The 26763-nt window shown below is 50.1% G+C and overlaps 2 protein-coding genes across 5 annotated transcripts in view; one reads left to right on the top strand and one right to left on the bottom strand.

The window, feature by feature from the left end:
- The window catches only part of IL11RA (interleukin 11 receptor subunit alpha), a 210470-nt gene extending 195956 nt beyond the window's left edge, over positions 1 to 14514 (top strand). For 3 of the 4 annotated variants that reach the window (XM_088458419.1, XM_088458421.1, XM_088458418.1), the window contains 2 exons: positions 1288 to 1424; positions 7777 to 14514. In XM_088458419.1, the coding sequence (XP_088314545.1) occupies positions 1288 to 1424; positions 7777 to 7793 (154 nt within the window). In that variant the 3' untranslated portion in view covers positions 7794 to 14514. The remainder of the gene's footprint in view (positions 1 to 1287; positions 1425 to 7776) is intronic. The other variant, XM_088458420.1, reaches the window with a different exon arrangement.
- A 3820-nt stretch (positions 14515 to 18334) lies between these two features.
- Positions 18335 to 26763, bottom strand: part of CCL27 (C-C motif chemokine ligand 27) — a 68931-nt gene continuing 60502 nt past the window's right edge. The window contains exon 3 of the mRNA XM_088458416.1: positions 18335 to 19035. Coding sequence (XP_088314542.1) covers positions 18921 to 19035 — 115 coding nt within the window. The 3' untranslated portion in view covers positions 18335 to 18920. The remainder of the gene's footprint in view (positions 19036 to 26763) is intronic.

The following is a 26763-nucleotide window of genomic DNA, read 5'->3' as shown; positions in this document are numbered from 1 at the left end:
CTTAGGGTCAGTTATGTGGTGGGGACAGGGATGTGCTAACCTGTCATCCTTAGGGTCAGTTATGTGGTGGGGACAGGGATGTGCTGACCTGTCATCCTTAGGGTCAGTTATGTGGTGGGGACAGGGATGTGCTGACCTGTCATCCTTAGGGTCAGTTATGTGGTGGGGACAGGGATGTGCTGACCTGTCATCCTTAGGGTCAGTTATATGGTGGGGACAGGGATGTGCTGACGTGTCATCCTTAGGGTCAGTTATGTGGTGAGGACAGGGATGTGCTGACCTCTCATCCTTAGGGTCAGTTATGTGGTGGGGACAGGGATGTGCTAACCTGTCATCCTTAGGGTCAGTTATGTGGTGGGGACAGGGATGTGCTGACCTGTCATCCTTAGGGTCAGTTATGTGGTGGGGACAGGGATGTGCTGACCTGTCATCCTTAGGGTCAGTTATATGGTGGGGACAGGGATGTGCTGACCTGTCATCCTTAGGGTCAGTTATGTGGTGAGGACAGGGATGTGCTGACCTGTCACACTTAGGGTCAGTTATGTGATGAGGACAGGGATGTGCTGACCTGTCACACTTAGGGTCAGTTATGTGATGAGGACAGGGATGTGCTGACCTGTCAACCTTAGGGTAATTTATGTGGTGGAGGACAGGGATGTGCTGACCTGTCATCCTTAGGGTCAGTTATGTGGTGAGGACAGGGATGTGCTGACCTGTCACACTTAGGGTCAGTTATGTGGTGGGGACAGGGATGTGCTGACCTGTCAACCTTAGGGTCATTTATGTGGTGGAGGACAGGGATGTGCTGACCTGTCATCCTTAGGGTCAGTTATGTGGTGGGGACAGGGATGTGCTGACCTGTCACCCTTAGTGTCAGTTATATGGTGGGGACAGGGATGTGCTGACCTGTCATCCTTAGGGTCATTTATGTGGTTGAGGACAGGGATGTGCTGACCTGTCATCCTTAGGGTCAGTTATGTGGTGAGGACAGGGATGTGCTGACCTGTCATCCTTAGGGTCAGTTAAGTGGTGGGGGCAGGGTTTTGCCTATCACATTGACCATAAGTAACTTGATTGGTCCTGGACCTCCAACGCATGACACCCGTACAAGTGCCTTTCAGCACTCAGTTTGGGAACCTCTGCTTATTTGTGTAGCTCTTTTTCCCTGATGTGTTTACTTGCCGTAGAATTATTGTATTTGCAAACTATTGGAGTTATACTATATACAGACCAACGCTGCGTCTGAGAGCCCTGGCGTGTTGTGTGACGGCTTTCTCTTTGGTGCAGGGTGAGAGTCGGGAGGACAGTGAAGGACAGCAGTATAAAGATGAGCTTTCTGTCTGCCATTCATATGAAGACTCTGCCAAGTAAGTGCTGTCGGACCTGCGGGAGCCTCCAGCAGGGACCTGTTATCATACATAGAGGTATTACTATAATTACTATATAACTATTACTATAACTTAGTAAATCCCAGCATTGGAGTATATCCTTGGCTTTCCATGATCATCCTCTGTACATTGCGCGGGTATCTCAGTGAGGAAACTCTTGGATATTACGCTGGATATGTCGATGTGCATTAAAATCGTACACACTAAAAATAGGAATTACGCCTAGGAAAGCCTGGCCTCTGCTGGCCGTAATGGGTAATTCATTGAATCTGACACAGGAGTTACACCTAGGGAAGCCTGGCCTCTGCTGGCTGTAATGGGTAATTCATTGCATCTGACACAGGAGTTACACCTAGGAAAGTCTGGCCTCTGCTGGTCGTAATGGGTAATTCATTGCATCTGACACAGGAGTTACACCTAGGAAAGCCTGGCCTCTGCTGGATGTAATGGGTAATTCATTGCATCTGACACAGGAGTTACACCTAGGAAAGTCTGGCCTCTGCTGGCTGTAATGGGTAACTTATTGCATCTGACACAGGAGTTACACCTAGGAAAGCCTGGCCTCTGCTGGTCGTAATGGGTAATTCATTGCACCTGACACAGGAGTTACACCTAGGAAAGCCTGGCCTCTGCTGGCTGTAATGGGTAATTCATTGCATCTGACACAGGAGTTACACCTAGGGAAACCTGGCCTCTGCTGGCTGTAATGGGTAATTCATTGCATCTGACACAGGAGTTACACCTGGGAAAGTCTGGCCTCTGCTGGTCGTAATGGGTAATTCATTGCACCTGACACAGGAGTTACACCTAGGAAAGCCTGGCCTCTGCTGGCTGTAATGGGTATTTCATCGCATCTGACACAGGAGTTACACCTAGGAAAGTCTGGCCTTTGCTGGTCGTAATGGGTAATTCATTGCATCTGACACAGGAGTTACACCTAGGAAAGCCTGGCCTCTGCTGGATGTAATGGGTAATTCATTGCATCTGACACAGGAGTTACACCTAGGGAAGCCTGGCCTCTGCTGGCTGTAATGGGTAATTCATTACATCTGACACAGGAGTTACACCTAGGGAAGCCTGGCCTCTGCTGGGTGTAATGGGTAATTCATTGCATCTGACACAGGAGTTACACCTCGGGAAGCCTGGCCTCTGCTGGGTGTAATGGGTAATTCATTGCATCTGACACAGGAGTTACACCTAGGAAGCCTGGCTTCTGCTGGGTGTAATGGGTAATTCACTGCATCTGACACAGGAGTTACACCTAGGAAAGCCTGGCCTCTACTGGGTGTAATGGGTAATTCATTGCATCTGACACACGGAGTTACACCTAGGGAACTCTGGCCTCTGCTGGCTGTAATGGGTAATTCATTGCATCTGACACAGGAGTTACAGCTAGGAAAGCCTGGCCTCTGCTGGCTGTAATGGGTAACTTATTGCATCTGACACAGGAGTTACACCTAGGGAAGCCTGGCCTCTGCTGGGTGTAATGGGTAATTCATTGCATCTGACACAGGAGTTACACCTAGGAAAGCCTGGCCTCTGCTGGCCGTAATGGGTAATTCATTGCATCTGACACAGGAGTTACACCTAGGAAAGCCTGGTCTCTGCTGGCTGTAATGGGTAACTTATTGCATCTGACACTGGAGTTACACCTAGGGAAGCCTGGCCTCTGCTGGCTGTAATGGGTAACTTATTGCATCTGACACAGGAGTTACACCTAGGAAAGCCTGGCCTCTGCTGGCTGTAATGGGTAACTTATTGCATCTGACACTGGAGTTACACCGACGAAAGCCTGGCCTCTGCTGGCTGTAATGGGTAAATTATTGCATCTGACACAGGAGTTACACCTAGGAAAGCCTGGCCTCTGCTGGCTGTAATGGGTAACTTATTGCATCTGACTCCGGAGTTACACCTAGGAAAGCCTGGCCTCTGCTTGCTGTAATGGGTAATTCATTGCATCTGACACAGGAGTTACACCTAGGGAAGCCTGGCCTCTGCTTGCTGTAATGGGTAATTCATTGCATCTGACACAGGAGTTACACCTTGGAAGGCCTGGCCTCTGCTTGCTGTAATGGGTAACTTATTGCATCTGACACAGGAGTTACACCTAGGGAAGCCTGGCCTCTGCTGGCTGTAATGGGTAACTTATTGCATCTGACACAGGAGTTACACCTAGGGAAGCCTGGCCTCTGCTGGCCGTAATGGGTAATTCATTGCATCTGACACAGGAGTTACACCTAGGAAAGCCTGGCCTCTGCTGGCTGTAATGGGTAACTTATTGCATCTGACACTGGAGTTAACCCGAGGAAAGCCTGGCCTCTGCTGACTGTAATGGGTAACTTATTGCATCTGACACAGGAGTTACACCTAGGAAAGCCTGGCCTCTGCTGGCTGTAATGGGTAACTTATTGCATCTGACACAGGAGTTACACCGAGGGATGCCTGGCCTCTGCTGGGTGTAATGGGTAATTCATTGCATCTGACACAGGAGTTACACCTTGGAAAGCCTGGCCTCTGCTGGCTGTAATGGGTAAGTTATTGCATCTGACACAGGAGTTACACCTAGGGAAGCCTGGCCTCTGCTGGGTGTAATGGGTAACTTATTGCATCTGACACAGGAGTTACACCTAGGGAAGCCTGGCCTCTGCTGGCTGTAATGGGTAACTTATTGCATCTGACTCAGGAGTTACACCTAGGGAAGCCTGGCCTCTGCTGGATATAATGTGTAACTTATTACATCTGACACAGGAGTTACACCTAGGGAAGCCTGGCCTCTGCTGGGTGTAATGGATAATTCATTGCACCTGACACAGGAGTTACACCTAGGAAAGCCTGGCCTCTGCTTGCTGTAATGGGTAACTTATTACATCTGACTCAGGAGTTACACCTAGGGAAGCCTGGCCTCTGCTGGCTGTAATGGGTAACTTATTACATCTGACTCAGGAGTTACACCTAGGGAAGCCTGGCCTCTGCTGGATATAATGTGTAACTTATTACATCTGACACAGGAGTTACACCTAGGGAAGCCTAGCCTCTGCTGGGTGTAATGGGTAATTCATTGCACCTGACACAGGAGTTAGACCTAGGAAAGCCTGGCCTTTGCTGGCTGTAATGGGTAACTTATTACATCTGACTCAGGAGTTACACCTAGGGAAGCCTGGCCTCTGCTGGATATAATGGGTAACTTATTGCATCTGACACAGGAGTTACACCTAGGGAAGCCTGGTCTCTGCTGGGTGTAATGGGTAACTTATTGCATCTGACACAGGAGTTACACCTAGGGAAGGCTGGCCTCTGCTGGCTGTAATGGATAACTTATTGCATCTGACAGGAGTTACACCGAGGGATGCCTGGCCTCTGCTGGCTGTAATGGGTAATTCATTGCACCTGACACAGGAGTTACACCTAGGGAAGCCTGGCCTCTGCTGGCTGTAATGGGTAATTCATTGCACCTGACACAGGAGTTACACCTAGGAAAGCCTGGCCTCTGCTGGGTATAATGTGTAACTTATTGCATCTGACACAGGAGTTACACCTAGGAAAGCCTGGCCTCTGCTGGCTGTAATGGGTAACTTATTGCATCTGACACAGGAGTTACACCTAGGGAAGCCTGGCCTCTGCTTGGTGTAATGGGTAACTTATTGCATCTGACACAGGAGTTACACCTAGGGAAGCCTGGCCTCTGCTGGCTGTAATGGGTAACTTATTGCATCTGACAGGAGTTACACCGAGGGATGCCTGGCCTCTGCTGGCTGTAATGGGTAATTCATTGCACCTGACACAGGAGTTACACCTAGGAAAGCCTGGCCTCTGCTGGGTATAATGTGTAACTTATTGCATCTGACACAGGAGTTACACCTAGGAAAGCCTGGCCTCTGCTGGCTGTAATGGGTAACTTATTGCATCTGACACAGGAGTTACACCTAGGGAAGCCTGGCCTCTGCTTGGTGTAATGGGTAACTTATTGCATCTGACACAGGAGTTACACCTAGGGAAGCCTGGCCTCTGCTGGCTGTAATGGGTAACTTATTGCATCTGACACAGGAGTTACACCTAGGGAAACCTGGCCTCTGCTGGGTGTAATGGGTAACTTATTACATCTGACACAGGAGTTACACCTAGGATAGCCAGGCCTCTGCTGGCTGTAATGGGTAACTTATTGCATCTGACACAGGAGTTACACCTAGGGAAGCCTGGCTTCTGCTGGCTGTAATGGGTAATTCATTGCATCTGACACAGGAGTTACACCTCGGAAAGCCTGGCCTCTGCTGGCTGTAATGGGTAACTTATTACATCTGACTCAGGAGTTACACCAAGGGAAGCCTGGCCTCTGCTGGCTGTAATGGGTAACTTATTACATCTGACTCAGGAGTTACACCTAGGGAAGCCTGGCCTCTGCTGGGTGTAATGGGTAATTCATTGCATCTGACACAGGAGTTACACCTAGGAAAGCCTGGCCTCTGCTGGCTGTAATGGGTAACTTATTACATCTGACTCAGGAGTTACACCAAGGGAAGCCTGGCCTCTGCTGGCTGTAATGGGTAACTTATTACATCTGACTCAGGAGTTACACCTTGGGAAGCCTGGCCTCTGCTGGGTGTAATGGGTAATTCATTGCATCTGACACAGGAGTTACACCTAGGCAAGCCTGGCCTCTGCTGGCTGTAATGGGTAACTTATTACATCTGACTCAGGAGTTACACCTAGGGAAGCCTGGCCTCTGCTGGCTGTAATGGGTAACTTATTACATCTGACACAGGAGTTACACCTAGGGAAGCCTGGCCTCTGCTTGGTGTAATGGGTAACTTATTGCATCTGACACAGGAGTTACACCTAGGGAAGCCTGGCCTCTGCTGGGTGTAATGGGTAACTTATTACATCTGACACAGGAGTTACACCTAGGAAAGCCTGGCCTCTGCTGGCTGTAATGGGTAACTTATTGCATCTGACACAGGAGTTACACCTAGGGAAGCCTGGCTTCTGCTGGCTGTAATGGGTAATTCATTGCATCTGACACAGGAGTTACTCCTAGGAAAGCCTGGCCTCTGCTGGCTGTAATGGGTAACTTATTACATCTGACACAGGAGTTACACCAAGGGAAGCCTGGCCTCTGCTGGCTGTAATGGGTAACTTATTACATCTGACTCAGGAGTTACACCTAGGGAAGCCTGGCCTCTGCTGGGTGTAATGGGTAATTCATTGCATCTGACACAGGAGTTACACCTAGGGAAGCCTGGCCTCTGCTGGGTGTAATGGGTAATTCATTGCATCTGACACAGGAGTTACACCTAGGGATGCCTGGCCTCTGCTGGCTGTAATGGGTAACTTATTACATCTGACTCAGGAGTTACACCTAGGGAAGCCTGGCCTCTGCTGGCTGTAATGGGTAACTTATTACATCTGACTCAGGAGTTACACCTAGGGAAGCCTGGCCTCTGCTGGCTGTAATGGGTAACTTATTACATCTGACTCAGGAGTTACACCTAGGGAAGCCTGGCCTCTGCTGGATATAATGTGTAACTTATTACATCTGACACAGGAGTTACACCTAGGGAAGCCTGGCCTCTGCTGGGTGTAATGGATAATTCATTGCACCTGACACAGGAGTTACACCTAGGAAAGCCTGGCCTCTGCTTGCTGTAATGGGTAACTTATTACATCTGACTCAGGAGTTACACCTAGGGAAGCCTGGCCTCTGCTGGCTGTAATGGGTAACTTATTACATCTGACTCAGGAGTTACACCTAGGGAAGCCTGGCCTCTGCTGGATATAATGTGTAACTTATTACATCTGACACAGGAGTTACACCTAGGGAAGCCTAGCCTCTGCTGGGTGTAATGGGTAATTCATTGCACCTGACACAGGAGTTAGACCTAGGAAAGCCTGGCCTTTGCTGGCTGTAATGGGTAACTTATTACATCTGACTCAGGAGTTACACCTAGGGAAGCCTGGCCTCTGCTGGATATAATGTGTAACTTATTACATCTGACACAGGAGTTACACCTAGGGAAGCCTGGCCTCTGCTGGGTGTAATGGGTAACTTATTGCATCTGACACAGGAGTTACACCTAGGGAAGCCTGGCCTCGGCTGGCTGTAATGGGTAATTCATTGCATCTGACACAGGAGTTACACCTAGGGAAGCCTGGCCTCTGCTGGGTGTAATGTGTAACTTATTGCATCTGAATGTGTTTGATTTGAACGTACAGAGTGGTATCGGGTACCGAGCCCTAGCAGTGAAAGTTCTCAAACTCTTCCTGAGTGTTATCTATTGGAAATAAGACTGATATTCTCCCGTCCCCTGTGTATTGTAGCATGTTAGGGTCACAGGAACACACATTAGATAACTACTGGTTGCAAAACTTTAAACTTTTGCTCCTTTCTCCGCAGAAAGCCAAATCTTGTAGTTACCTTGAAGAAAGGGAAAAACTCTCGTACCTGACTGAAGGAAACAGCGACCTTGGGAGAAATGTCTTCAGAGATGTATTTACTCCTGACGGGATGGAAGTGTCCGGAATCAAAGAGCGCCCGATGGGGAACTGACAAGTGTCCTCCTTTATGTGAGAGCCGCGGACTAAGCGTTGTATCATAGCGGAGCAGAACACACGTCCCCGCGCCATACTGTAACTCTCATCCTGTTCATCAGACGACACCTTGTCCTGGCTAAACCTTCTGGTCAGAGATCACGTACCTGACCGAGAGTCCTGGCCTGGCCGCTGCGGCCCGGCTGTGGTCATTGCTGCTATATCATAAACTTCCGGTCAAATTACAGTGCAGCGTGCGCCCGTTCTGGTCTCACACACCAACAGTTATTGAACGGACACTATGAACGCGTTGCGTGTTGTCTGAGAGACCGTTCTGTGCATGGATGTACTCAGACTAACAATCCGTCATATAGTAAGCAGTTCATAAAGCTAAACTGGGGCGAGGGGTCCTGCATATCCCAGGAGCCACCTGGGCCTTTCCCACACACCCAACCTGTATGCCATCACGTCTGTCTCAGTTATACGTGTCCTGGGTAACGCATGTGTGAGGGACAGCAATACACTGCCATATTTTCTGTCTATTTTTATTATTATGGAATCATGTAAAAACATCCTGTCACAGTTACAGCATTTCACATCTTTTATTAGATAGCCTGTGCCGCCATTTACTAACCCTGGATCGCCATCGTGTTGTGTCCACCTATTTAATCTGTGCTGCCCTGATCTCCTCCGTGTAGTGTGACTGCCCTGATCTCCTCCGTGTAGTGTGACTGCCCTGATCTCCCCCGTGTGGTGTGACTGCCCTGATCTCCGTGTGGTGTGACTGCCCTGATCTCCTCCGTGTAGTGCGACTGCCCTGATCTCCCCGTGTGGTGTGACTGCCCTGATCTCCTACGTGTAGTGTGACTGCCCTGATCTCCTCTGTGTTGTGTGACTGCACTGATCTCTCCCGTGTGGTGTGACTGCCCTGATCTCCTCCGTGTAGTGTGACTGCGCTGATCTCCTCCATGTGGTGTAACTGCCCTGATCTCCTCCGTGTAGTGTGACTGCGCTGATCTCCTCCATGTGGTGTAACTGCCCTGATCTCCTCCGTGTGGTGTGACTGCCCTGATCTCCTCCATGTGGTGTGACTGCCCTGATCTCCCCCGTGTGGTATGACTGCCCTGATCTCATCCGTGTGGTGTGACTGCCCTGATCTCCTCCGTATGGTGTGACTGCCCTGATCTCCTCTGTGTAGTGTGACTGCCCTGATCTCCGTGTGGTGTGACTGCCCTGATCTCATCCGTGTGGTGTGACTGCCCTGATCTCATCCGTGTGGTGTGACTGCCCTGATCTCCTCCGTATGGTGTGACTGCCCTGATCTCCTCCGTGTGGTGTGACTGCCCTGATCTCATCCGTGTGGTGTGACTTCCCTGATCTCCTCCATGTAGTGTGACTTCCCTGATCTCCTCCATGTAGTGTGACTGCCCTGATCTCCATGTGGTGTGACTGCCCTGATCTCCCCCATGTGGTGTGACTGCCCTGATCTCCTCAGTGTGGTATGACTGCCCTGATCCCCCTGTGGTGTGACTGCCCTGATCCCCGTGTGGTGTGACTGCCCTGATCTTCCCGTGTGGTGTGACTGCCCTGATCCCTGTGTGGTGTGACTGCCCTGATCCCCGTGTGGTGTGACTGCCCTGATCTCCTCCATGTAGTGTGACTGCGCTGATCTCCTCCATGTGGTGTAACTGCCCTGATCTCCTCCATGTGGTGTGACTGCCCTGATCTCCTCCGTGTGGTGTGACTGCCCTGATCTCCCCCGTGTGGTATGACTGCCCTGATCTCATCCGTGTGGTGTGACTGCCCTGATCTCCTCCATATGGTGTGACTGCCCTGATCTCCTCCGTGTGGTGTGACTGCCCTGATCTCCTCCGTGTGGTGTGACTGCCCTGATCTCATCCGTGTGGTGTGACTGCCCTGATCTCCTCCGTATGGTGTGACTGCCCTGATCTCCTCCGTGTGGTGTGACTGCCCTGATCTCATCCGTGTGGTGTGACTTCCCTGATCTCCATGTAGTGTGACTTCCCTGATCTCCTCCATGTAGTGTGACTGCCCTGATCTCCATGTGGTGTGACTGCCCTGATCTCCCCCATGTGGTGTGACTGCCCTGATCTCCTCAGTGTGGTATGACTGCCCTGATCCCCGTGTGGTGTGACTGCCCTGATCCCCGTGTGGTGTGACTGCCCTGATCTCCTCCATGTGGTGTGACTGCCCTGATCCCTGTGTGGTGTGACTGCCCTGATCCCCGTGTGGTGTGACTGCCCTGATCTCCTCCATGTAGTGTGACTGCCCTGATCTCCCCCGTGTGGTGTGACTGCCCTGATCTCCCCCGTGTGGTGTGACTGCCCTGATCTCCTCCGTGTGGTGTGACAGCCCTGATCTCCTCCATGTAGTGTGACTGCCCTGATCTCCCCCGTGTGGTGTGACTGCCCTGATCTACTCCGTGTAGTGTGACTGCCCTGATCTCCCCCGTGTGGTGTGACCGCCCTGATCTCCTCCGTGTGGTGTGACTGCCCTGATCTCCTCCGTGTAGTGTGACTGCCCTGATCTCCCTGTGTGGTGTGACTGCCCTGATCTCCTCCGTGTAGTGTGACTGCCCTGATCTCCTACGTGTGGTGTGACTGCCCTGATCTCCTCTGTGTTGTGTGACTGCACTGATCTCCCCCGTGTGGTGTGACTGCCCTGATCTCCTCCGTGTAGTGTGACTGCGCTGATCTCCTCCATGTGGTGTAACTGCCCTGATCTCCTCCGTGTTGTGTGACTGCCCTGATCTCCTCCGTGTGGTGTGACTGCCCTGATCTCCCCCGTGTGGTATGACTGCCCTGATCTCATCCGTGTGGTGTGACTGCCCTGATCTCCTCCGTATAGTGTGACTGCCCTGATCTCCTCCGTGTGGTGTGACTGCCCTGATCTCATCCGTGTGGTGTGACTTCCCTGATCTCCTCCATGTAGTGTGACTTCCCTGATCTCCTCCATGTAGTGTGACTGCCCTGATCTCCATGTGGTGTGACTTCCCTGATCTCCCCCATGTGGTGTGACTGCCCTGATCTCCTCAGTGTGGTATGACTGCCCTGATCCCCGTGTAGTGTGACTGCCCTGATCCCCGTGTGGTGTGACTGCCCTGATCTCCTCCGTGTGGTGTGACTGCCCTGATCCCCGTGTGGTGTGACTGCCCTGATCTCCATGTAGTGTGACTGCCCTGATCTCCCCCGTGTGGTGTGACTGCCCTGATCTCCCCCATGTGGTGTGACTGCCCTGATCTCCTCCGTGTAGTGTGACTGCCCTGATCTCCCCCCGTGTAGTGTGACTGCCCTGATCTCCTCCTTCTATTGTGACTGCCCTGATCTCCTCCGTGTAGTGTGACTGCCCTGATCTCCTCCGTGTAGTGTGACTGCCCTGATCTCCTCCATGTAATGTGACTGCCCTGATCTCCTCCGTGTGGTGTGACTGCCCTGATCTCCTCCGTGTGGTGTGACTGCCCTGATCTACTCTGTGTGGTGTGACTGCCCTGATCTCCTCTGTGTGGTGTTACTGCCCTGATCTACTCTGTGTTGTGTGACTACACTGATCTCCTCTGTGTAGTGTGACTGCCCTGATCTCCTCTGTGTAGTGTGACTGCCCTGATCTACTCTGTGTTGTGTGACTGCCCTGATCTCTGTGTAGTGTGACTGCCCTGATCTCCCTCCGTGTAGTGTGACTGCCCTGATCTCCCCCATGTGGTGTGACTGCCCTGATCTCCTCTGTGTAGTGTGACTGCCCTGATCTCCCCCCGTGTAGTGTGACTGCCCTGATCTCCCCCGTGTGGTGTGACTGCCCTGATCTCCTCCGTGTAGTGTGACTGCCCTGATCTCCTCCTTGTAGTGTGACTGCCCTGATCTCCTCCGTGTAGTGTGACTGCCCTGATCTCCTCCGTGTAGTGTGACTGCCCTGATCTCCTCCGTGTAATGTGACTGCCCTGATCTCCTCCGTGTGGTGTGACTGCCCTGATCTCCTCCATGTGGTGTGACTGCCCTGATCTACTCTGTGTGGTGTGACTGCCCTGATCTCCTCTGTGTGGTGTTACTGCCCTTATCTACTCTGTGTTGTGTGACTACACTGATCTCCTCTGTGTAGTGTGACTGCCCTGATCTACTCTGTGTTGTGTGACTGCCCTGATCTACTCTGTGTGGTGTGACTGCCCTGATCTCCTCTGTGTGGTGTTACTGCCCTGATCTACTTTGTGTTGTGTGACTACACTGATCTCCTCTGTGTAGTGTGACTGCCCTGATCTACTCTGTGTTGTGTGACTGCCCTGATCGCCTCTGTGTGGTGTGACTGCCCTGATCTCCTCTGTGTGGTGTGACTGCCCTGATCTCCTCTGTGTTGTGTATTTGCTCTATTCCTTGCGTGGACCTCTAAACTCTTTCATGTTATGTTACACCACTTATGTCCTCCATATCATGTACTGATCTCCTTTATACTGTGTGACTGTACCTATCCCATCTATACTGTGTGACTGTACCTATCCCATCTATACTTTGTGACTGTACCTATCCCATCTATACTGTGTGACTGTACCGATCTCCTGTATACTGTGTGACTGTACTGGTCTGTATACTGTGTGACTGTACCAATCTCCTTTATACTGTGTGACTGTACCTATCCCATCTATACTGTGTGACTGAACTGATCTCTTGTATATTGTGCGTCGATCTTCTGTATATTGTGTGACTGTGCCGATCTCCTGTACATTGTGTGACAATGCCGATCTCCTGTATATTGTGGGACGGTACCAATCTCTTCTGTACTGTGTGACTGTACCAATCTCCTATGTACTACGAGACTGTATGAATCTCCTGTCTCTTGAATATCTATCTATATGTATTGTGTGCCTGTACCTATCCCACCTATATTGTGTGCCTGCACTGTACAAATTGCATCCATATTGTGTGTCCATACCCATCTCCTCTGTACTGTGTGATTGTACCTACAGTATCTCCTTTATTGTTTTGGCCTGTACTGATCTCCTCTGTATTGTGTGATGGTTCCAATCTCCTGTATGCTGTGGGACGGTACCAATGTCCTGTATGCTGTGGGACGGTACCAATGTCCTGTATGCTGTGGGACGGTACCAATGTCCTGTATGCTGTGGGACGGTACCAATGTCCTGTATGCTGTGGGACGGTACCAATGTCCTGTATGCTGTGGGACGGTACCAATGTCCTGTATGCTGTGGGACGGTACCAATATCCTGAATGCTGTGGGACGGTACCAATGTCCTGTATGCTGTGGGACGGTACCAATGTCCTGTATGCTGTGGGACGGTACCAATGTCCTGTATGCTGTGGGACGGTACCAATGTCCTGTATGCTGTGGGACGGTACCAATGTCCTGTATGCTGTGGGACGGTACCAATGTCCTGTATGCTGTGGGACGGTACCAATATCCTGAATGCTGTGGGACGGTACCAATCTCCTGTGTACTGTGTGACTACCTATCCCATCTAGATTGTCTGACTGTACCAATTTCCTCTGTACCAATCTCCTGTATACTGTGGGACGGTACCAAAGTCCTGTATGCTGTGTGACTGTACCAATCTCCTCTGTATTGTGTGATGGTACCAATCTCCTGTATACTGTGGGACGGTACCCATCTCCTCTGTACTGTGTGACTGTACTAATATCCTCCATTTTGTTAGTCTTCCAGTCTGCTTTTGATTGATTTGCTCCTCTTAATCATCTCCATAGAGAACACTTATGTAAAGATATTATATAGCAAAGTTCAGTGTTTCCCACTTGCTCAGCTCTTATTCCTTCCTGCCTGGTTGGGTGGGGGGCGATCTTTGTCTATGGGTGATCGTACATCTCTGCCCAGACCTGAGACATAGGAGAAGTTTGTCTAAGTAAATAGTTATCAGTATATTTTGAAGTTCACAGGATCATTTTCTACAGCTGCTGGTTTTAGCGTTCCACCACTATATACGAGGCTTTGTAGCTATAACTCACGTAATCCGCTGCTATAAATACTGTACGTTAGGCTGTGCTTATAAACACCGCCATATGCTTGGACCGGCGAAGGATGTCATCGTAGCAGCAGCTTGAACTGTTCTCGATACTCTTCAGTTTTGTTTTTAGTTTTAAATGGTATATTTACTTTGCTAGATCCGCGCTGCAGTTTTCCACGTCCTCCCCATAGACAGGACACCCTTGTTGCATCTATCCACAAACAGTTGCCGGGCAATACAGAGGGAACGCTGTAATCACATGATGACTTTACGCTTGGCGCCAGGGGAATAATGCAGATTTAACATGATTTACAGCAGTTTAAACGATGGCGCACACATCCTCGCATGCTGGCGTAGAACGTCATTGTCTCCCATGTGGGGGATTTCCCCCTTAAACCCGTTTTCTCTCTCCGCAGTACAAACTGTTTGCACAGACTTTGTTTTGTTGTTGTTACTGGTGGGAACCAAATCTATAGATGTCGGTGATCCCGCCACCTTCAGGACAGCCAGTTAAGCTATTGGCAACCATTAGGAGTGCTACCAACATGCTGTATCCAATACTGGGGCATTATATAGACACACAACCTTGTACAGACTGTTGCAATAAAAAATGAATGTGAATGCCTGGCTTATATATTTCACTTTACTGCATATTTATCAGCAAAACCTACTCATACAGCACATGGGCAAAGGCTTACCCCAATTATGGCACAAACCATTAACAATACACATGGATCCTGTTTTAGTCCGGCAGGCGCTCTACTGAATGAGAGCACTTGGGTCAAGTCTGTAACCGTTCTGCAGTAAGAAAATGTTTTACCAGCCTCCAACATACAGGCAGCAAAGGTCAGGTCTCCTCTCTGAAACGTTTTATAAAGCCGGCAGCATTTTGTTGGGCCGTGATCATCTCTGGAGGAAAATTGTGTAACAAATGTGACTGTAATAATGATTGCTGCTGTTATTATTGGGACCTGTGCTGGGCAATCGGCTTAATCATCTTGAGAAGTTGTTGTAGGTTTATTCTCATTAGGGCAGAACACAATCCAGATGCAACTGACGGTATTTATCAGTTTGGTCGCTGCCATGGACCTTAGACAGAAATGGAGCGGAGAGAACTCCTCTAAACTTCCATCATTCAACGTCCGGCCTCCATTGCTGCGATCGGACAGGCTGGGTAATCGCATTGGACGAATGGCGTCGCTCGCCTGCCTGGAAATATGGCTGCCGTTCATTTTTTTTCATCCTGGCACCTAAACAGCTGGAACTGTCCGAGTTAAGTTGGCCACAGAATCGGTCTATTGTTCTGATTACCATGTGCCTGGTCAGTTTTATATTCTCCCACACCGTCCGCGCACTAAATCAAGGTAATGACAATACCAGCCGCGCCGACGGATGGATCCGGGGATAGCTTCACATGAGTGTGCCGTGTAAAACTTTGAAAGCAATTATATATATAGCGCTGCTTCCTTCTACTGCTTCATTGCCAAGCCTACGTTATCTTATTTTCCCTGTACAGATAGATTTTATGGGGACATCGCAGTAAAACGCGGCATCCATTCACGTCATAGGTGGATTTGAGGATAAATTTTCAATAACCTTATTGGTGTTTATTTCACAGGGTAATAAGATCTGAACAGTAATCCCCTCCCAGAGATCTAGCCCCTATTAACCACATTAGCACATAAAGCCAGTTGACGCAATGGGGCTTATTTATGACGTGCGTTGCCAGCGCTGCGCTAAAACAAGTATGCATGATCGTGATCTTATCGCAGCTGCTTCCTCGCACTTCCAGTCTGTATATAAGCAGGGTCTTTACGTGTCAGCTGGGTGGTGTTTGCGCACGGGCACAGGCTGTATAATGGACTGGGACTGTCCGTAGGCATGGCGACAGCTGACTGGACTGACTTCATATACAAAGTCCTGCAGATCTTCCCCACCAAGCAAACAGGCCTGACCGGAAAGGTGTCGCTACTCCAGTATTCTAACGTAAAGCCGCTCGTGCCGCCCACCGGCAGGTTGTGCTAATATTTTCACAGAAATGTCTCAGACTACGTTTGGATTAAACACATCACAACTTCCCCCGTTCAGTCTCCAGTTGTGTAATATCAACCAAAGGTGGAAAAAGATCAATACTAATCTAATGATGATATAATGGGGAGGCACCAGTACACCCGTGGAGACATTCGGTTCCGTGACAGCTAGAACGTTTCTGCAGGTGCCATACTAGGGCGCGTGTATCGGTTACACTCGGGGGAAGAATTAACCTTCTGTCCGTCATGAATGATCCTCATTGAACTGTTTGTAGGGACGCGTGTATATAAGCTTCATGCTAGATATGGACAGCATCTGTCCACGTGGAACACATATAAATCTGTATATCTAAGTTAGATGATTGTTAGTTACTGACTGTGTGATTTGTGAGATCATTGTATGACTTTATGTATTGAAGATTGTATTGAGACTCATACTATTCCTGTCATTACCAGAATAAAATATTAGTGGATTGATATAGGATTCGTTGTTTCCAATAGTTGTCCGTTATTTCCCAAATCACTGATGCCAGGGGGTGGAGCTGTTCGCGGGATCTAAAGAGGTCAGAGTTTGGGCTTTAAAGAGGTGGCGTTTAAACTATTGCACGCTGCACCCCTGCAAGCATGCCTGCCTGCACACCTAGGTGCACTACTAGTTTGTAGTGACCTCTCCTGGGAGCAGAGAGAAGTGCAGCTGGCCGTGTGCTGGGTGGGCATTGTACGTAAATGACTTGCTCGGAACTATGGGCCGTATTCAGAAATGTAAGCTAACCTGATGATTATCGCACATCTCCGATTGTTGGAGGATGTGTACTGCGCATGTACAACCCTCCGTCTGCGAATCCACTCACAGTTTCTCCCAGCCACCCCCCAAACTGCGGCGTTTGGGGGGTGGAGCATGGATGGATTTTCCCGGCCTCGCAAGTGGCTCGGAACCGGCCCGGCTGAGTAAGTCTCAGCTGACATAGCCTGGAGAAAGGGGCTACCATCACGACCGTTACAGACTCTGCACGTGGATCTCTCGCATGCCTCAGCGAAGTGTCTATTTCCTCCCGATACCTCCTGCTGCAGTTACATTTTGTTGGACGGTATTGCACAAAGAATTCTGTGCGGCAATGCAATACCCAGGGCCGGATGAAGGCTTGTGGGGGCCCCAGCGCAACTAAGTTGTGGGGCCCCTACCAATAAAAATATCCACGGCCCCCCGAAGACACTACTATGCCCTTTACCTAGGGACAGAGAGGGAAAGAGGGAGAGAGAGGAATATATATAGAGAGAGAGGAGGGGGAAAGAGGGAAAAGAGAGATGGAGAGTGGAGGAGAGAGACAGAGGGAGAGAGACCGAGAGCGCAAACACTACCTATTTCAGCTTCATTATATTGATGGTCCTGACGGGACAGGGTGCCTCTACACTGCAGTGGGTGGCTGGGCAATGACTGACTATCTCTAATCCCCCCCCCCGCGCTGATAATGCTGTGAGTCACGGGTGTATGGGTAGAGGGCGGAGCCTAATGTCGTGACATTGCCCTGTAGTGTAGAGGCAGAAAAATGTCTCCGTCTTCAAAGACTTCAATGGTGACAGACTTTGATGCTGCCAGGAGCCGGAACAGGGAGGGTCCAGAGTGGCCCAGTTCAGGACAATGTTTGCAGAGTGCGGGGGACCCTGGATGACCGCCCCGCCTATAATCCGGCCCTGGCAATACCATCCATCTGCAAATCAGGCCCTAAGTGTGGATCTCCGTCCGTATTCTGCACAGCCCCTGTCAGTCCGCTTAGGATTCATCACTATCAGCGCATATATTTATTATTATTACCAGTTATTTATATAGCGCACACATATTCCGCAGCTCTGTACAGAGAATACTTGGCCATTCACCTCAGTCCCTGCCCCCGTGAAGCTTGAAATCTATATTCCCTATCACATGTACATGAACACAGGGCAGTTGTGGGAATCAAACCCACGACCACAGTGCTGTGAGGCGGCAATGCTAACCATTACACCATCTGTGCTGCCCACATGCACCTGCCCTAACTTTGGAGCAAGAAATGCATCCAAAATCACTTCTGAATACCCCGTACTTCCGTCTATACGCCCATCCCACACCCTCAGAACACTAAACCCACTTTCCACCAGTTGATACCCAGTGACACCCAGATGCAGACAGTCCCAGCTCTGAATGACCCATAGCTGCTAAAGATTGCGGCTGCTCGGATACAGAGCATGAAACGGGCTAAAGATCTTAGGAGCTGTCAATAGACTTATGTGCAACTCTGAATAAGCCCCTTCGTGTGCTTAATAAATGATGTCTTGTATGTATGTAACGTGTGTACCGCAGAGTCTATTATGTGCCCAATCTTGCAGTAGATATAAACACATCACTCATAACATAAAGTTACAATGATTTATGTCACTCTGGTTTGTTACATTGTTACTCTGTACTAAATCAGTAGTATTGGGAGACACCGTACTACAGTGGGGAATAGGACTTCATGACAACAACAGGAAGACATTGCAACATGATGACACAATATATATCAGTGTAACAGGTTATATATAAGATTGGAGACAGTAAAGACACCATGATGAACATAATATATAGTCTCTGGCATTCTGTTCTCCTGCTGGGACTTGTAGGATTATTACTGCAGAAGAGATATAGGTAAGCGGTAGTGATATCCTATGTATCACTTCATATTGGGATGATAAGCAGCCTACTGACCACACCTAGGTTCCAAGCATATGGCACACTATCACAGAGATTAGAATGAATAACGGTATATAGCGCTGGGGCTGTATCTTAGGGTGGGGTAGGGCAATAGTAGGATTAATTAATAAAACATCCCTTATATCTATAAAATAGTTCTGTTACTAGTATTGATGTCATTATACATTTGGATTTTATATGGTGCGCTATGAGATTATTTTTATTTCATTTCATATTAATGGTGAAGAATCCGCAGATGTCCCCATATGAGGGACGTTTTATTCTATATACATTTATATGTTGTTCATGTTGTTTCCCAGGTTTTTGTGGGGGTGCATCCTCCTCACCCACGCCTGTAGAGCCTTGTTCCTCGGGTCCATACATTTCTGCTGCTTCTCCACATACAGCCTGTAAGAGAGATAACAGTGTGCTCACTACGCAGCAGGGCGGTCATATACGATTGGCGCAGGGGGCCACATTCAGTGTGTAAAATTCAAAGGGGGTCACAGAACTCAATTTATAGGGCCGCAGGCATCCTGAGAAAAAACACTGAGTTATTTTTATTACGTCATCAACCTACCTGTACAGTATATAGCACCTATATATTCTGCAGCACTCTGCATTCAGGGCACAAGCACTAATCAGACACACAAATGCTGTAACATACAAGGAGCCTTAGAGTTTACAATCTAAAGGTAGATTAAGGGCCTGATTCAGCAAGGATCGTAGTTGCTAATACGCATGCAATTGGGCAATTGCTGCGATCTGCACATGCGCGAACTAGCCACTGCGACCGGGACTGCGATCGCAGTGACTATGCAGACCCATCGCAGAGTGATTGACAAGAAGGGCCGTTTGTAAGTGGTGATGGGGGGGTGGTCGGGGAAAAGCAGGCATGCCAGTGCATATGAACGTCGTTGCATGGGCGTGCATAAATTAGCCACTGCGATGCTGTGCGTAGCCTGAGGCCTGATAGCGTGCGAGGAGGTTAGCAATTGCTGAGTGAGGTCTGACCTTGTGCAAGTGTGTGTGTGAAGCTGCGATGGTACTCGATTGTTTCCAATGGTTTTGCAGACTTGCTAAACATTACGGATGTGTAAAGTGGGTGTCCCTGTGTAGTGCTGCGACAGCATAGCGATCGCAATGGATTAGCATACTATCGCAGTTGAACTGCGTGCGTAATCACTATTGCATTCGCAGTTGCGATCCGTAATAAATCAGGCCCTAAGTCTGTATCGTAATGGTTCTGGGTTTATTTTTTATTTTTGAGAAAAATGCAATTTGCTAAATTTTAACTCTAAAAATAATAACAGTCAACTGCAAAACGGAAGAACTGCCGTAAATGTGATAAAAAATAGTTGAAGGGTTCAATACATTATTTATTACATACTCTGTAAAGTGTCAGAGGGACAGAAAGTGGGAGGAGGGACCACACACTGTCCCAATACAGGAGTGCGACACAGACTGACGGGTGATAATACAACACATTATTTGTTGTCATAAAAGTTCAGTTTCTTCCCCGGACTGTATTGCTGGGATCGGGACTTTTTCTGTATTTTCAAAATGTTTACAACACACAGTGAAGCTTCACATCAAAGACAGAATCTGAGCTACTGAGGTAACACACACATCGATATATGATATTACAATGCTGGTTCTATTTCTCATTTAGAAATAAAACCACATGCCTGAAGCCAGGAACTAGTGCAGCATCTAATCACCCACTACCCAGAGCCAGGAACTAGCACAGGGCCTGTAATCACCCACTACCCAGAGTCAGGAACTAGCACAGTGCCTGTAATCACCCACTACGCAGAGCCAGGAACTAGCACAGTGCCTGTAATCACCCACAGCCCAGAGCCAGGAACTAGCACAGGGCCTGTAATCACCGACTACCCAGAGCCAGGAACTAGCACAGTGTCTGTAATCACCAAGTGCCCAGAGTCAGGAACTAGCACAGTGCTTGTAATCACCAAGTGCCCAGAGTCAGGAACTAGCACAGTGCCTGTAATCACCAAGTGCCCAGAGTCAGGAACTAGCACAGTGCCTGTAATCACCAAGTGCCCAGAGTCAGGAACTAGCACAGTGCCTGTAATCACCAAGTGCCCAGATCCAGGAACTAGCACAGTGTCTGTAATCACCCACTGCCCAGAGCCAGGAATTAGCACAGGGCCTGCAATCACCAACTACCCAGAGTCAGGAATTAGCACAGTGCCTGTAATCACCAAGTGCCCAGAGTCAGGAACTAGCACAGTGCCTGTAATCACCAAGTGCCCAGAGTCAGGAACTAGCACAGTGCCTGTAATCACCAAGTGCCCAGATCCAGGAACTAGCACAGTGTCTGTAATCACCCACTGCCCAGAGCCAGGAATTAGCACAGGGCCTGCAATCACCAACTACCCAGAGCCAGGAACTAGCACAGAGTCTGTAATCACCCACTGCCCAGATCCAGGAACTAGCACAGTGCCTGTAATCACCCACTGCCCAGAGCCAGGAACTAGCACAGTGCCTGTAATCACCAACTACCCAGAGCCAGGAACTAGCACAGTGTCTGTAATCACTCACTGCCCAGAGCCAGGAACTAGCACAGGGCCTGTAATCACCCACTGCCCAGAGCCAGGAACTAGCACAGTGCCTGTAATCACCAACTACCCAGAGCCAGGAACTAGCACAGTGTCTGTAATCACCCACTGCCCAGAGCCAGGAACTAGCACAGGGCCTGCAATCACCAACTGCCCAGAGCCAGGAACTAGCAATGCCTATAATCAACCACTGCCCAGATCCAGGAACTATCACAGTGCCTGTAATCACCCACTGCCCAGAGCCAGGAACTAGCACAGTGCCTGTAATCACCAACTACCCAGAGCCAGGAACTAGCACAGAGTCTGTAATCACCCACTGCCCAGATCCAGGAACTAGCACAGTGCATGTAATCACCCACTGCCCAGAGCCAGGAACTAGCACAGTGCCTGTAATCACCAACTACCCAGAGCCAGGAACTAGCACAGTGTCTGTAATCACCCACTGCCCAGAGCCAGGAACTAGCACAGGGCCTGCAATCACCAACTGTCCAGAGCCAGGAAGTAGCAGTGCCTGTAATCACAGACTGCCCGGAGCCAGGAACTAGCACAGTGGCAGTAATCACCGACTGCCTGGAGCCAAGAACAAGCACAGGACTGCAATAACCAACTGTCCAGAGCCAAGAACTAGCAGTGCCTGTAATCACCGACTGCCCAGAGCCAGGAACTAGCAGTGCCTGTAATCACCGACTACCCAGAGTCAGGAACTAGCAGTGCCTGTAATCACCGACTGTCCACAGCCAGGAACTAGCACAGTGCCTGTAATCACCGACTGCCCGGAGCCAGGAACTACCACAGTGCCTGTAATCACCAACTGCCCAGAGCCAGGAACTAGCACAGTGCTTGTAACCACTGACTGCCCAGAGTCAGGAACCAGCAGTGCCTGTAATCACCGACTGTCCACAGCCAGGAACTAGCACAGTGCCTGGAATCACCAACTGCCCGGAGCCAGGAACTAGCACAGAGCCTATAATCAACGACTGCCTGAAGCCAGGAACTAGTGCAGCATCTAATCACCCACTACCCAGAGCCAGGAAGCAGCACAGTGCCTGTAATCACCCACTGCCCAGAGCCAGGAACTAGCTCAGTGCCTGTAATCACCAAGTGTCCAGAGCCAGGAACTAGCACAGGGCCTGCAATCACCAACTGCCCAGAGGCAGGAACTAGCAGTGCCTGTAATCACTGACTGCCCAGAGTCAGGAACTAGCAGTGCCTGTAATCACCAACTGTCCACAGCCAGGGACTAGCACAGTGCCTGTAATCACCAACTGCCCAGAGTCAGGAACTAGCAATGCCGGTAATCACCGACTGCCCGGAGCCAAGAACTAGCACATTTCCTGTAATTACTGACTGCCCAGAGCCAGAAACTAACACAGTGCATGTAATCACTGACTACCTGGAGCCAAGAACTAGCACAGTGCCTGTAATCACCGACTGCCCGGAGCCAGGAACTAGCACAGTGGCAGTAATCACCGACTGCCTGGAGCCAAGAACAAGCACAGGACTGCAATAACAAACTGTCCAGAGCCAAGAACTAGCAGTGCCTGTAATCACCGACTGCCCAGAGCCAGGAACTAGCAGTGCCTGTAATCACCGACTACCCAGAGTCAGGAACTAGCAATGCTTGTAATCACCAACTGTACACAGCCAGGAACTAGCACAGTGCCTGTAATCACCAACTGCCCAGAGCCAGGAACTAGCACAGTGCTTGTAACCACCAACTACCCAGAGTCAGGAACTAGCAGTGCCTGTAATCACCAACTGTACACAGCCAGGAACTAGCACAGTGCCTGTAATCACCAACTACCCAGAGCCAGGAACTAGCACAGTGTCTGTAATCACCCACTGCCCAGAGCCAGGAACTAGCACAGGGCCTGCAATCACCAACTGCCCAGAGCCAGGAACTAGCAGTGCCTGTAATCACCGACTGCCCAGAGTCAGGAACTAGCAGTGCCTGTAATCACCAACTGTCCACAGCCAGGAATTAGCACAGTGCCTGTAATCACCAACTGCCCAGAGCCAGGAACTAGCACAGTGCCTGTAATCACCAACTGCCCAGAGTCAGGAACTAGCACAGTGCCTGTAATCACCAACTGCCCGGAGCCAGGAACTAGCACAGTGCCTATAATCACCGACTACCCGGAGATAAGAACTAGCACAGTTCCTGTAATTACTGACTGCACAGAGCCAGAAACTAGCACAGTGCATGTAATCACCGACTACCTGGAGCCAGGAACTAGCACAGTGCCTGTAATCACCGACTGCCTGGAGCCAGGAACTAGCACAGTGGCAGTAATCACCGACTGCCTGGAGCCAAGAACAAGCACAGGACTGCAATAACCAACTGTCCAGAGCCAAGAACTAGCAGTGCCTGTAATCACCAACTGCCCAGAGCCAGGAACTAGCAGTGCCTGTAATCACCAACTGTCCACTGCCAGGAATTAGCACAGTGCCTGTAATCACCAACTGCCCAGAGCCAGGAACTAACACAGTGCCTGTAATCACCAACTGCCCAGAGTCAGGAACTAGCACAGTGCCTGTAATCACCAACTGCCCGGAGCCAGGAACTAGCACAGTGCCTATAATCACCGACTACCCAGAGATAAGAACTAGCACAGTTCCTGTAATTACTGACTGCACAGAGCCAGAAACTAGCACAGTGCATGTAATCACCGACTACCTGGAGCCAGGAACTAGCACAGTGCCTGTAATCACCGACTTCCTGGAGCCAAGTACAATCACAGGGCTGCAATAACCAACTGTCCAGAGCCAAGAACTAGCAGTGCCTGTAATCACCGACTGCCCATAGCCAGGAACTAGCAGTGCCTGTAATCACCGACAGCCCAGAGTCAGGAACTAACAGTGCCTGTAATCACCAACTGTACACAGCCAGGAACTAGCACAGTGCCTGTAATCACCAACTGCCCAGAGTCAGGAACTAGCAGTGCCTGTAATCACCAACTGCCCGGAGCCAAGAACTAGCACAGTTCCTGTAATTGCCGACTGCCCACAGCCAGAAACTAGCACAGTGCCTGTAATCACCCACTGCCCAGAGCCAGGAACTAGCACAGGGCCTACAATCACCAACTGCCCAGAGCCAGGAACTAGCAGTGCCTGTAATCATCGACCGCCCAGAGTCAGGAACTAGCAGTGCCTGTAATCACCGACTACCCAGAGTCACGAACTAGCAGTGCTTGTAATCACCAACTGTACACAGCCAGGAACTAGCACAGTGCCTGTAATCACCAACTGCCCAGAGCCAGGAACTAGCACAGTGCTTGTAACCACCAACTGCCCAGAGTCAGGAACTAGCAGTGCCTGTAATCACCAACTGTACACAGCCAGGAACTAGCACAGTGCCTGTAATCACCAACTACCCAGAGCCAGGAACTAGCACAGTGTCTGTAATCACCCACTGCCCAGAGCCAGGAACTAGCACAGGGCCTGCAATCACCAACTGCCCAGAGCCAGGAACTAGCAGTGCCTGTAATCACCGACTGCCCAGAGTCAGGAACTAGCAGTGCCTGTAATCACCAACTGTCCACAGCCAGGAATTAGCACAGTGCCTGTAATCACCAACTGCCCAGAGCCAGGAACTAGCACAGTGCCTGTAATCACCAACTGCCCAGAGCCAGGAACTACCACAGTGCCTGTAATCACCAACTGCCCAGAGCCAGGAACTAGCACAGTGCTTGTAACCACTGACTGCCCAGAGTCAGGAACCAGCAGTGCCTGTAATCACCGACTGTCCACAGCCAGGAACTAGCACAGTGCCTGGAATCACCAACTGCCCGGAGCCAGGAACTAGCACAGAGCCTATAATCAACGACTGCCTGAAGCCAGGAACTAGTGCAGCATCTAATCACCCACTACCCAGAGCCAGGAAGCAGCACAGTGCCTGTAATCACCCACTGCCCAGAGCCAGGAACTAGCTCAGTGCCTGTAATCACCAAGTGTCCAGAGCCAGGAACTAGCACAGGGCCTGCAATCACCAACTGCCCAGAGGCAGGAACTAGCAGTGCCTGTAATCACTGACTGCCCAGAGTCAGGAACTAGCAGTGCCTGTAATCACCAACTGTCCACAGCCAGGGACTAGCACAGTGCCTGTAATCACCAACTGCCCAGAGTCAGGAACTAGCAATGCCGGTAATCACCGACTGCCCGGAGCCAAGAACTAGCACATTTCCTGTAATTACTGACTGCCCAGAGCCAGAAACTAACACAGTGCATGTAATCACTGACTACCTGGAGCCAAGAACTAGCACAGTGCCTGTAATCACCGACTGCCCGGAGCCAGGAACTAGCACAGTGGCAGTAATCACCGACTGCCTGGAGCCAAGAACAAGCACAGGACTGCAATAACAAACTGTCCAGAGCCAAGAACTAGCAGTGCCTGTAATCACCGACTGCCCAGAGCCAGGAACTAGCAGTGCCTGTAATCACCGACTACCCAGAGTCAGGAACTAGCAATGCTTGTAATCACCAACTGTACACAGCCAGGAACTAGCACAGTGCCTGTAATCACCAACTGCCCAGAGCCAGGAACTAGCACAGTGCTTGTAACCACCAACTACCCAGAGTCAGGAACTAGCAGTGCCTGTAATCACCAACTGTACACAGCCAGGAACTAGCACAGTGCCTGTAATCACCAACTACCCAGAGCCAGGAACTAGCACAGTGTCTGTAATCACCCACTGCCCAGAGCCAGGAACTAGCACAGGGCCTGCAATCACCAACTGCCCAGAGCCAGGAACTAGCAGTGCCTGTAATCACCGACTGCCCAGAGTCAGGAACTAGCAGTGCCTGTAATCACCAACTGTCCACAGCCAGGAATTAGCACAGTGCCTGTAATCACCAACTGCCCAGAGCCAGGAACTAGCACAGTGCCTGTAATCACCAACTGCCCAGAGTCAGGAACTAGCACAGTGCCTGTAATCACCAACTGCCCGGAGCCAGGAACTAGCACAGTGCCTATAATCACCGACTACCCGGAGATAAGAACTAGCACAGTTCCTGTAATTACTGACTGCACAGAGCCAGAAACTAGCACAGTGCATGTAATCACCGACTACCTGGAGCCAGGAACTAGCACAGTGCCTGTAATCACCGACTGCCTGGAGCCAGGAACTAGCACAGTGGCAGTAATCACCGACTGCCTGGAGCCAAGAACAAGCACAGGACTGCAATAACCAACTGTCCAGAGCCAAGAACTAGCAGTGCCTGTAATCACCAACTGCCCAGAGCCAGGAACTAGCAGTGCCTGTAATCACCAACTGTCCACTGCCAGGAATTAGCACAGTGCCTGTAATCACCAACTGCCCAGAGCCAGGAACTAACACAGTGCCTGTAATCACCAACTGCCCAGAGTCAGGAACTAGCACAGTGCCTGTAATCACCAACTGCCCGGAGCCAGGAACTAGCACAGTGCCTATAATCACCGACTACCCAGAGATAAGAACTAGCACAGTTCCTGTAATTACTGACTGCACAGAGCCAGAAACTAGCACAGTGCATGTAATCACCGACTACCTGGAGCCAGGAACTAGCACAGTGCCTG

The sequence above is a fragment of the Taudactylus pleione genome, unplaced genomic scaffold, assembly GCF_031769625.1.
Source record: "Taudactylus pleione unplaced genomic scaffold, aTauple2 ptg000830l, whole genome shotgun sequence".
In the NCBI taxonomy this organism is placed as follows: Eukaryota; Metazoa; Chordata; class Amphibia; order Anura; family Myobatrachidae; genus Taudactylus; species Taudactylus pleione.
The sequence above is the reverse complement of the archived record's forward strand: the minus strand, read 5'-3'. Positions and strand labels throughout refer to the sequence as shown.